Raw genomic sequence first — 13,505 nt, forward strand, 5'->3', positions numbered from 1 at the left:
TCTCGCCCATGGGGGAGCGAGTTTAAATTTTAAGTTTTCGAAGAAAAAAAAAATCATTTTTTTCATCCTAGGCATATATTCATAACAGCTGCATGTTTAATTGGTCAAATCCCTTGTCATAAAGTGCCCACAGTGCGGAGAGATTTGGGACTTTTGTGAGTCCAGAATTAAATTGTGACGTGTTAATTGCAAGTTTGAATGTGATGGGGGAAATGCTACCCAAGGCCAACGTCTGAACACCACCACCTTCCAGGAATATACCCAATTTGGTTACACATCCTTCATTCCAGAAGGAACTGAATGGTATCTTTGGACGTTGAAGGTGCAAGGTGTGAGTCACACCTTACTACTGAGTACAATTGTGTAACAAAACTACAACATTTCTGACAGCCAGAGGTGTTGTATCAACAAACACAAACACGAAAATGTGTCATCAAAATGAAGTTAAAGTTCATCTCGAGTCTCGCGTTGAATGAATTACGTAAAGAAGGGAATATTTGGCCGTGCACATTACATGTAATGCCATACCATAGAAGTTTAGCCACAGCAGCCTGAGTAAATTGAGCAAATTGTTTCACTTGTTACCAGTCCGCTAAATAATGATGGGTCTGTCACATATTGGTAATAGACAGACGTGTGGACTGTGCAGTTTTCAAGTACTAAAGCAAAAACCATCCATGAAAATACGAGAACAAATATCCTGCTAAACATGCCCCCATACGATCAGGCGTGGCAGGAAGAGACAAGCTTTGTTCTGGATGTCATCGTCAGATGTTGTTCCGATAATCCACAATAGAGTGATAAATGAGCTTGTTCGGTAGTCACTGCTAATGGGAGAGTACCATATATAATCACATAAACCTTGGAAACAAAGTAAGCACCAGCGCTTTGGTCGATTGAACACGGCCCAGACACCTGACCACGGGCTCTCCTCTTACTCGATTGACACACATTTGTATGCTTATAATCCACGCGTACGGCTTTTAATTGCTTGAACATCCATCTATTCTCCAAAACAGATATGTCGAATTTCAATCCCTATGTCAAAAGTGAATAGAAAGCCGAAGTCAAAACAACACTGCCTTAAGATGCATATATATATATATATATATATATATGATATGTTTGTCTGTCTCTTATTCTATGAATGTTGTTGCCTGATGACTAGATGTCAGTCAGATGTGTAGTAACTGGTAAGTCAAAGTGTATATGTAATTCTCAACGGACTGGACTGTTTTTGTCTTTCTTATTCATATAATATATGTTTCTATTTGTAGTAATACTATTTATATGAGAACAAAGCACCGACGTGAAGCTTTTCCCCTCTAATATTTGTTTCATATAACTTGTTCAGGCAATGCTTCAAAACAATTCATGTCGATTATTTTCTTTTTTTATATTACACTGTCTCCAAGGCTTGCAAATTACAAACGAACAATAATTTTGTGGAAGATTTGTTATGTCTTTAAACATTATTTAAAATGATCAAAACTCTTCAATTTAGAATGATAAATTGCCAGATGTTAATAAACTTCTAGTCGGTCACCAAAGGCATTCCCGTTGAAAGAAGACATATGCTAAAATGTCGTGATGCTTGTTGACAGGCACTCCTAGCCAAGTGTGGCTGTTCGTGTAGCAGACCTTCCCTTTTAAATCCATGTCAGCACACTTACACCCGTTAGTTGTAATACAGTCATCGGTACAGGATTCGCCGTTAGATAACGCACGGTTCGAAATACCGTGGCCCCCGAGGATAAAGTTTTGGTACAGGGTAAAGGTATTGCTGAAGGTGGAACATTCTGAATAAGAAAGGAACATATGTAGGTGATTCACGATAATATAACGATCCTTTGAATGGAGTTTCCGTGCTGTGATTGTGTATGAATTCCGAAGATATAAATAAAACTTGTGTATGTGTTTTTGTGGTTTTGCATGTCACTCATCCATCCATTGATTTACGTCATGTCACTTATCCCCTCATTGATTCACGTCATGTAACTCATTCACACATAGATTTCCGTCATGCCCCTTATCCACACATTGATTCACGTCATGTAACTCATCCACACATTGCTTCACGTCATGCCACTCAAGAAGACATTGATTCACGTCATGTCACTCATCCACACATTTACTCACTCCATGTCTCTTATCCAAACACTCATTGACGTAACACCCGACCGATCACCGATAAACTGATTCGCCAAGGAAGGATTTCATCGATCTCAGTCATTTAACATACCGGTGAGGATGCGGCAGATGCCTCCGTCCGGCCCATAGCCCACATCACACCTGCAGACTCCGTCGTTACAATGGGAGTTAGGGAGGGACACACAGTCCAAATTTAGCTCACAGTCGGATCCTACCTTGGCCAACGCTGAATTTTAAGAAAAACACATTCTGAAGCATAATGTTTCTGACACACTATTCATTTCGATCATCATTCAAAGTCAACACAATTACAAATTTCCATAATAACAATGATTGGGAAAACCAGAGGGCCTGGATATTGAGAGCAGCATGAATAATTGTCGTTGTTTGTGGCAAGGGACACAAGAATAAATTTCAAGGACGCTTCATTCAACTGCTTAAACTCGTCACTCATATATACTTAGCAGCAAAAAAAACAACGTCGGTACGAATTCAAATTTAGATAGACACTGTAATCAAATCATTACAGAAATGAGCATAATAAGCGGATCAAAAACAGTTTTTGTGTACAATATTTGGACACATCAATGAATAACTCAGCACAATTTCAAGACATTACGTGACCGTTTGCGGTCCATTCAGACTCTTGACTTCAGTATCTAGTGTGACCACCACGAGCGGCAATAACTGCAGCACAGCGTCTATGCATGGAGAGCACCAATGGATTGATGAAGGCCATTCGCACCTGGAACCACACTCTGAGAAAGGCCTGGCGCTATAAATCAGCAGTGTTCGGCCTTGGTATGACATTATTCAGTCTCCTCTGAATTTCATCTCTAAGATGTTCAATTTGGGTTTAAATCAGGACTAAGGGCTGGCCACAGCATAATGCTGACATCGTTCTGCTGTGGGAAGTCCTGTGTAGCTCTGGCAGTATGGGCCCGGGCGTTATCATGCTGGAAAATGTTATTCCGGTGATGTACGAAATGTGGTATGACGTGGGGTCTGAGAGCTTGGTCGATGTAGCGCACCGCTGTAATGCCGCCTCCTCTCCCTGGACCAAGGTCCTGGAACACCACAGGACACACTCTCTGGTTCAGGCCTATTCCACCCCATACCATGATGCTTGCACCTCCCCATGAGTCTCTTTCCATAACACATTGGTCTGAGTAACGCTGGCCACGTCGTCGCCATATTCTTGTTCTGCCATTTGCAGTTGATACGCAGTACCAACTCTCATCAGTGAACAGAACAGTTCTCCCTTGCCTGTATCGCCAGTTTTGGTGTTGTAGGGCAAACTGTTGACGTTCACGCCGATGACGAGGGGTGAGGATAGGTCCACGGTAAAGTCTACGGCAATGGAGGTTCCCGCTGTTAAGACGTCGGCGTACTATGTCAGTACTGATTGTGTGTTCCCACTGTCCGGCGCGCTGTTTCGGATGCCAGCATGAAGGGATTCTGTACATGCTGTCGCACAACATGGCGGTCTTGTCGTCTTGTGGTCACCCTTGTTCTGCCAGTACGGGGCGATCATTTGTGGTGTTGTTGGCCCGGGAACGTTGCTGCATCCTGTAGATGGTCCGAACGTCGACCTGGAAGTGATTGGCAACGGCTTGTGCAGTGTGGCCGGCTTCAAGTCTTCCTAGCGCCTGGTTCCTCTCAGATGTCGTGAGTCGCGGCATCCTGCTGACGTTGTAATGTGAATGTTGCAACCAGGTTTAGGGGTGCATTTTATACGGCTGGTCCCTGTGAAAAGCACGTGCAGCATGAGTTGCATGAAAAACATGGAAAACACCGTACCATCTCCGAGATCAGGTTGCGTTTTTGAGACCTTTTCCTGGGTTCAATTCTGAGTTTGGGAAGGAATGTCTTTGCTCTGGTAAAGTTGAAGATGTTGTCAAAAATATTACAATCAATACATTAAATGAGTTTACAGTTTTCCTTTTCTGCGAAGTAAAATTCCAAACTGACGTTTCTTTTGCTGCTTAGTATATATTAGACATCAATATAAAGATTGGTTTGATGTAACCAACTAACCACATTCAGGATAAACTCCACGGTAAAACATACAATTAAATAACCAACATGCACATGCATGAGAGTATCAAGCGTTGCTTTTTATATACTAGTACTCATGTACAACATTTATATATTGGTGTACAACATCGATACCGCAAGCCTTATTGTTGATGTTTACATCATCCCTTTCACCAGTCTCATTTATTCCCTTTCCTGGATAAGTTCCTTTCTTCTGACAACATAAGTAAGCATAATACTTGTTCTTCTGTTCAACAGAAAACGTTTCCATTGTTTATTGTTTAAACTTGATGTGCCTACTAACTATATTGTTTACTTTTAATCAATACCACCTGCGAAGATCCGGGTGAGAATTGATCGTCAATAACCCATGCTTGTCATAAAAGGCAACTAACGGGTTTGGTTGTTCAGGCTCGCTGGCTTGGTTTACACGTGTCATTGTATTCCAGTTGCGTAGATCGCTGCTCGTGCTGTGTATCACTGAATTGTCTGGATTATCACTCCATTATTTACAGACTGCCGCCATATAGCTGGAATATTGCTGAGTGCAGCGTTAAGCGACAAACCAACCAACACTAGTTACAGCAGGACGGGATCGTGTAGGGTTTCAGGAAAGATGACGAGGAACCATATAGGCGCCGCATGTATAGGTCCGAGTCGACGAGTCGTTTCATCCGGCGCCCATATGAACAATGTTTGAAATCTATCTGTCAGATTTACACCCGTATTAAAATAGACAAACACTCAGCTGTGTATTTACATGTGTTTCACAGGTGTGCATATCTGGCCAGTGGTTTCATATGGCTTCCAGCATGTGCAACATACAACACGTCACAAATTAATTTCTGGAAATCCTAAAGTACAGAAACTCTCCGCACCGTGGCCACTTGCTGACAAGGGATTTGACAAATTTGAACGTGCTAATGTCATAAATATATGATAAGGATGAAACAGTGAAAAATATTTTTTCGAAAACTCAACATTTAAACTTGCTTACCCATGGACAGGCCCATGGGCGAGAGTGTTTAGTTTCGCCCAGAATTAATGTTTTGGGGGTTGAAAATGAATACAGGTGTGTTTGTAAGTACCATGACACAAAAGTCAACTCATTTTGACTTAATTCGGATAATAAAGAGCGATATCAAAATATCTCGCCCATTGGCCAAATATTTACTGTTACCCAAGATACATGCTTTTTTTCATGTTTTGGAGTTTGCAAATTAATGAAAGTAAGTTTATTAGTATCATTAAATGCTCTCGACTTAATTCGACTAATGTAGAGCGTTGTTAAGAAATCTCACATATGTAACCTTGCATAATGCTGTTGCCAGGCTCTTCAGATAATAAAATTAATGATGTCACATGAATGATGATTTCAAACCTTTTAAAATGTGTGGAAATAAAGTTACGTGAACCAAGTATTTCACATGATGGAAACATATCATCATCTTGTTTGAACACCAGTAAAATGAACATTTAAAACCCGTTCATATACACTAAACACCAAAAGAAACGTTACCCTCTGACATTTGTGAATTACTTAAAAACTATCAAAGATATGTTAGAAAGTATTAGTTGACAAGAAAGCTTAACAACACAGCTTTATGCAAATCACGAAAAACAAATCTCAAATGCATTCATATTTACGTGAAATGCATCTTTTACAGAAATGTTGAATTGTCCCATTTTCGTCCATGCCAAAATAAACCAATAACAATGACTTAGATGTCCAAGAGAAAGGTTGAAACAAAATTCTGCTTTGAGACAAAGATAAACCATTTATAGTCACCATTTTTCAACTATTAACCCGGGAAACAACATGATACATAAATATCCAAGTTGCGTTTGTAAACATGTGAAACTTTAAAAGTGTACATGATTTTCCCCATTGTAGAATGAAATTTCTATGTTCCACGATTAACAGCTGAAGAGAGAGAGAAAGAGCCATTGTAATGGTGCAAAATACAATACTGGAATGGGAAATTTGAGCGCCCATTGCAATTAAACGAAAAGCGTTGGAAGTACTCTGCGATCATGTATTTGCTGGGGTTCCTGTTTTTTAATTCATGCATGGAAATACCTGAAAATCCGGTCATAGCATACATGAAAGATTTGCTTGTGCATACCAAAATATACGATGAGCGTATGTCTCAAAGGTATGAAATGTATGCCAGAAGTTAGGAAATATCTGCAAACATGCGCAAATCCAGTTATACATGTATCATGTATTTCCTTCAGTGTCAGCGTATATTTCAGTGCAGTACTATGCGGCCTTTGGTCCTGTGGTCCAAGGCAATTTCACGACACAAGGTCAACCTGATAAAGTTTTATCCTTGCGACACTACATCGTCTAATCGCACACGGCAGGATCCACGACATCCATGTACCGCTATGGCCCTCAAGATCTGAACATCATCCGACATTTACTGAATGCTCTGAATCAACGTCTTTGATCACGTTAGCAGCAGCCACAGAACCTCCAACAGCTGGCACAATCACGTAAGAAGAGTGGATGAACATTCCCAAGGCCACAATACATACTATAAATTATTCAATGGGGTGACAATGCTTGGCAATGCAAAACATATGCTCCGGAAAATTTAAAACTTGACACTGATAAATTTTGACATATTTCTTTGACCGTTTAATCCAAAAAAATTGTATATAAAACAGGAGTTAACAGTGTGAATGCTTTAATTTCGTGAAATTGTACGTACAAACCTTAACTTTGCAGCCTATAAAGATGAAAGAACGAAATGCACGTTTGAAAAGCAAATTAATGAGGCCATTCGGTGCATGTTTGTTTCAACTGAACACGCACATTGAATGTGAACTGGAAAAAGAAATGAAACTTTCACTTTAAACTTTGTTTGGAAATGCCACGCCTTGCAAAACAAGAACGTCAACGTGCTATGGGGAGGCTTTATGCTGGTCAGTCTGTGGTCGCTTCCATGACGTGGACAGATTTGGTGGAGTAATGGTATGGGGTTCGTTTTTCGCGTTTTTGGACATTCTCCCCTTGTTGCCGTTCGAGGGAACTTAAATGCTGCTCAGTGCAGGGATCAAATTTTTAAATCTGTCCTGCTTCCATTTATGCAGAGACATGGCCCTGGATTGACGTTCCAACAAGACACTGATTGACCACATTCGTACACAGAGTGTTCTATGAAATTCAAGTTCTGGATTGGTCGTCGCGTAGCCCCGACCTCAATCCTATTGAACACGACGCGCTGGGTCCTTACTGAAGACCTCAATCGAATTGTTATCCACTCTGTGAACTTAATTTTTGGAGAGTACCGGCGAGATTGTTTTTCCCCTCTGTCAAGATGTTCTGTGCACAGCATACAACTAAAAGAATTGTCTTATACCTAATGTTAAAAATTTAGTCCAAAAATCCCGAGAGTCAAGTTTTCAGTTTTGCTCAGTATATTAGAACAGATGACCAATCAGCAACTTGTCATTCGATTACTTCATGTGTGCCGTGGTGAATCTCGGTCAGTGAAAATGACGTGCAATATTTTGACAATTTATTATGATCTTTTGAATAATAATCCAGAGAATATACATCTGAAAACTAGTTTCCCATTTTCAGAGTTGCAAAGTATATGTACATTGACCATTCTGCCAAGGTGAGACTTCAAGAATTATTCGAAGTTCAGCTAAAATTCTATAATATCAGTGCAGTTTAGATAAACATATAAAATACTGTTGCTTTAAAGTTTTGCAGAAAGTGTACATATCTCCATTCACTCATTTCATTTGTTTTCATTGCATCCAAGTAAAGACAATACGACACACAGATTTATACTGAAATTCTCAAAGTTTGACATCTTTGGTAAAACATCTCTATTGAAGAAATATTGTTGGAGTAATAATGGAACTTCACCTACTGAGGGAAGAATGTCAGCAGATGCAGCTGCACCATTAAGGCGTCCCCAGCATATTTAAGTACATTAGAAGACATTCGAAAGGTAGACATCAGTATAGGTGATACTTTATTGATTAAATATCCAAAACAGGAATACATACAGCGAAGTAGAAGGTGCCTCTAATATTGTAGGTGCTTTTTGAAGTTTGCAAGGTCACTTTGCCAGTCTCATTAAACAAAGAACATCCCCCAGGGTTAATAACAGGGTTATATTCTATAAAGTGATGGTTAAGCTAGAGGGACTGGAACAAAATGTCTCAAAGCCAGAGAGGCTTAAACAGAATGTCTCGTTGATCTTATTTCTTACTGATTATTACAAGTGTTAGATATCATGATTTTCAAAGCTTTTTTCTATACAAATTCACATAAAGCAATATGTTATAGGAATATCCCACTGTTGAAAGAGTCGACGCCCTGTAAGCATCAGTTCAGTGTCACATAACCCTTAAGGCACTACGCGTTAAGCAAGAGATTAATGATTGAACGACTCCCAAAAAACTCCAAAATATATTTTTAAACAGGCCATAAAATGAAACTTCATAATGAATTGGGATAGACAAGACAAAAACCATACTGATTTCTGAACTTAGATGTACATAAACATTGATAGGAGGACAATAAAGGAATGTGAATCTGTTGCTTTCAGTTCTCGCCGACTTGGACATCATCAAAGTTCTTTGGGGGAGATTGTAAAGTCGTAAAGAGGTAATTGATATCCCACCAGTAACAGTGTGGACACTACATCCTTGAGCGTGTTTCACAAAGACAGCAAGCAACTAACATAATTTTGGTACAACCAATACATTCGTCAACGAAACATTAACACAGAAAGGTGTTCTTTGGATACCAAGAACAATACTGAACTCGACATGTAATGTGTATATGTGCTCGATGTGTCGATGAACAGTGCAATGGGCCCGTATTAGTTTATTTGTTTACCATGGTATTTAGGTGCATCAATAGAAAATTACGCTTTGAGCCTCTACCAGGTTAGCGACGGACCCGAACAGGGTGATACCTCCCAGTTACCTCACTCGATATATTGACAACCTTTATTTTCAGATCAAGGAAATTCAAATATTAACAAGTGTTTGCCGCTGATATTGCAATGTACCCCGCCGCTAAAGAATGGAATATCTATATTTACTGCTTTTTATTTTTGGTCACATACAAGATGCCTGAACTGACTGGTGTCTGCATAATCACCAAAGGTAGGCTGTCAACATAATTGAAAACATTGGGTGCAATGTTTTATGAGATATAGCGCTTAAATAAGTTTGAAAAGCGGTCAAAGTGTCGTGGTGACCTTGAAGATAAGGTCAAGGTAACCCAAATGAACTGGTGAATGCGTAATCTCCCAATGTAGGCTGTCACCAAATTTGAAGACATTGGGTACAACAGTCAATGAGATGTCACGTTAACAAGAGTTTGAAAAGTGTTCAAAGTGTCATGGTGACCTTGAAGATAAGGTCAAGTTCACCCAAATAAACTGGTGTCTGCTTAATCCCCAATGTAGGCTGTCACCAATTTGAAGACACTGGGTACAACAGTTCATGAGATATCGCGTTAAAAAGAATCGGGACGTTGTACGGACGTACGGACGGACGGACAGACGCCGCTGACTACATAGTTCCCCGTTCCGCGTTGCGGCGGGGGACAACAAAGCAAAGATAATCTTGAACTGGATAAACAATGTGATGCCTACAGAATCATTTCCTCAAACACAGTACATTTTGATTGTCCTAAAACATTGAGCAATTTCAATAACTTACGTTTATTGGTTTGATAGAGCTGATACCCAAGGGCGTTCGTGGAGGCAACGCTGGATCCCTCAAACCGTTCCCGTAGAGCCACGCAAACTGGTCCGGAAGGACTGAAGTGGAAGCTGACGCAATATTTGGCCTTCAGGCACTCGGACATACATTGAAGTTTGGTCAGGTTGTTAACAGTCCACATTTCCGACTGGGAAATCCTTTTGTCTTTATAAGCATCAACTTTTTTGCCGAAAAAGCATGAAAGCATGTTTCAGATACAGCAAGAGTTGGCAAAACCAGAAATAGAAATGTTCCTCTCATCATCGGTTGTTCTCTGAACAGTTTCAACAGAAAGATTCAATTGTATTGAATCCTTCACTAAGCACCCTTAACTCACACATTCACTATCGATTATCGATGCTGGAAACTTACTGTCGTCTTCTAGATGACTTTCCTGTTATAAAGATGCAGCTTTATAAATAAGAAAAACGACGAAGCACAATGTCCATGCTTGCGGGAGTGAGTGAGTGAGTTTGGTTTTACGCCGCTTTTAGCAATATTCCAGCAATATCACGGCGCGGAACACCAGAAATAGGCTTAACACATTCTACCCATGTGGGGAATCGAACGCGGGTCTTCAGCGTGACGAGCGAACGCCTTAACCACTAGTCTACCCCACCGCCGCCATGCTTGCGGGAGTCAACAAACGATTTGTATTTCAACCATGAGGGGTATTTCCAAATAACGGCATTTGGTGGTCATTTACAGTTCCTGGTGTCTGCTCCTTTAGGTTGAAGAAATTAATTAACACGCGCCATTTTGTATGTGTATAACATTGTCTCAACGTTTCTGTCAGCAGTCATAATTATAAGAAATGAAACTATATGACAAAGTATGAGAATCTTTCTCAACAGTCAGATAATCCCCTTGAATGTAATGTTAGACTGCGATTTCAGTGATTTTCTCATTATGCTAAATTTGTTGTGCGACAAACGATCTTTCTCGCCGCGAAAACCTGCAAACTTGCTACCGCGGCGTTGGGCAATTTGCACTCACTCACTTTGTCAGCTATGCTCTCAGACAGAAGAGCAGTCTCATGTCCCGCTCAGCTGCTTCGCCCAGCAAATCGTTTCACGGCAGCTGAGTCCTCCGTGGCAGTGTCAGACTGCTGGCTTGGAGCTTGTGATGAGTGCCTCTTTTTATCCTGCATGTTGTTTCTGCGTCTCCCCTATGGGATTCAGGCAAAGCATATATCCATGGTGCTGCTTTCATAGTTTATGTGACAAATCTGTTTAAATTTTCATCATCTCGTAATGAAGTGTCTGGCTGATTGTATGCTCATCCGAAGACCCTGATACTTTTTTCCTCCGCCAACTAGTAATTTGTCTGTCAAAGTTTGAAATAGCTGAACTAAACTCAAGTGCATAATGTACCTTCCTTTTTCCGAGACTGATTAACTTCCTTTATGTGTCAAGCCCTTGGCTAGGATAGTTCAAAGTCCAAAGTCCAAAGAGAACTAAGTCGTCCCTTGGGCTCACCAAATATTCCATTTGATGTCATTGATGTGATGAATGAAGTTTCGTAATAGGAATGGTTGTACCTGAGACGGATCTGGCACACAGCTTTCCTTCCAATCGTGAAAGTTACCAGCAAATAACGACACATCTAAACAGGCAGAATTGATTGCGTGTAAAGACAACCGAACTCGAAGTATAACGTCATATCATGACGAAGGTTAGCTGCATTATTACCTATGCCATTGTTGTTGTTGTTAACACCCTTTGATGTATTCTCTCATGGTGTCTTATTTAATCCCTCTTACATGTATATAAGTCGGTTCTGTGCTGTATTACTTTACTCTTGCTGGACAACGGTAAAAGAAGCTATACCGAAACGTCGCCTCATAATGAATAAAGAAGCTGTTACCAATAAAGTATTGTACTTTTTCATGTACTCTGTGTTGGCGTTGACTCGCGTTAATATAGGTTATCATGCGAGTGTGTTTTGGGGTGGTGAATATCCTGCATTAGGAATACACATTGTATTTTGCGAGCCATGGTAAGCTAAATACATAGTGTCAGACACCAAGAAAAATGGCGATGCGTCCCACCTACCGTCATCAGACGACTGACCTTTTCCTTATGCTTTAGAGTTTGTGGCCTCTCTTGCAGATGTCTCGTCTTGTCTTCAAACACGTGTAACTGTTCTTTTTTTTTAGTCACACCACTTCAATTTGGGCAACTGTCATGATATTATCGGTTGTTGTGTGACTGTGAGCTTTAACGTTCATTTCGTTAAGGTTTTTCATCTTTTCAATTTATCATACATGAATCTATCGTTTGTGATACTTAAATGAAACTGATGTAAAGCTATGGTAAAGTGTCTTTTGGGAGCTAGTTTACGTTCTTCACGTTTAGACGCAAATGGAAATGTGTGTAAACGATGCCGTCTCAATTGCTTACAAAGCTAATGCAACAGATTCGAAAAAAGACATTTTTGTTCATTTCCTATGTGAGCAATGTAGGCGTAGACGTTAGTTTGTCAAAGTTGAAAAGTCAAAGAAAAGTAGCAGCTATCCACAATTTTAAAACAAAACATTAAGATTCTTCACATTCATAGCTATTCCAGTCAACCAGTCAAACACAAGGGGGACAAGTGCTTGCAATTGATAACAGTATAAGCATCTATACCAAAACATCGCAACCATTTGCAATAAAGAAGTTGTCTATCCATAAATGGTGTAATGAACGTTATGTCTCTACACGTCGACAGATTCGATGAAGACAGTGTCATGGTGTGGGTAGGATCTCCAACACTACTTCACATAAAGCATGGGTCACCGTCACGGTCCGCTACCTAGCTAATTCTAACGTCAATATCTTGCCATGGCCTTCCCGATCACCAGATCTAAATCCGATTGAACACCTATTGGTGACCTCGATCGACGTGTACGTCAACGTCAAATCACGCCTCAGACACCTACAGAACTGGCCATCGCATTGCTGGAAGCGTGGGGAGGAATTTCCCAAGAGCGATTTGGTTTATTTAACTACGCTATTCACGATGCTCGTGTGACACCCCGACTTCGTAGTGCCTACTTAGCACAGGTCTGTTCGTGCAATTACCCGCTACCTTTCATCTGCCCTTGTCCATTCCCAATAATATAATCCCGGCTACCAGCTGTCCACTGTTCATCACCTAAGTGTTTGCTTCCATTCAACGCTAATGAACTGTTACGTATTGGCGTCCATTCAGTTCTCATTACCTGATTAAGTGCTGGCTTCGTTTCGTCCTTTCCCAATCACCCATCAACGCAAGTTAACTGTTGGCTTCCATTGTTTTGCCTTACTCTTGTTGTTTTTACATGTACATTTGTGTGCTCTCTGCCTCATACCATCCATTCACGTGGTGAAGGAGTAAGGATATACTCTGAAACGTTATTAAGAAGTTGACATCCATAAAAACTCTCATCCTAATGTATATCACTTCTAAATGTCATTCAAAGACCTGATACACGGCCTTCATAGCTGGAACATTGCTGAAATTCGAGTGCAGTAGCGATTTGAAGTAGGAACCATAAGTTTGTCGGTCAAAGACACTGACTCACTCCTTTTCGCATGTCGATTATTTAGCAG

General features: G+C 40.5%; 1 protein-coding gene across 1 annotated transcript in view; it reads right to left on the bottom strand.

The window, feature by feature from the left end:
* LOC124262511 overlaps positions 1-10,072 on the bottom strand; it is a 110,294-nt gene extending 100,222 nt beyond the window's left edge. The window contains exon 1 of the mRNA XM_046697020.1: positions 9,889-10,072. Within this exon, the coding sequence (XP_046552976.1) occupies positions 9,889-10,072 (184 nt within the window). The remainder of the gene's footprint in view (positions 1-9,888) is intronic.
* Between the last annotated feature and the right edge of the window lie 3,433 nt (positions 10,073-13,505).

This window comes from Haliotis rubra, unplaced genomic scaffold (genome assembly GCF_003918875.1).
Source record: "Haliotis rubra isolate DU_JTF1 unplaced genomic scaffold, ASM391887v1 Scf841, whole genome shotgun sequence".
Taxonomy (NCBI): domain Eukaryota; kingdom Metazoa; phylum Mollusca; class Gastropoda; order Lepetellida; family Haliotidae; genus Haliotis; species Haliotis rubra.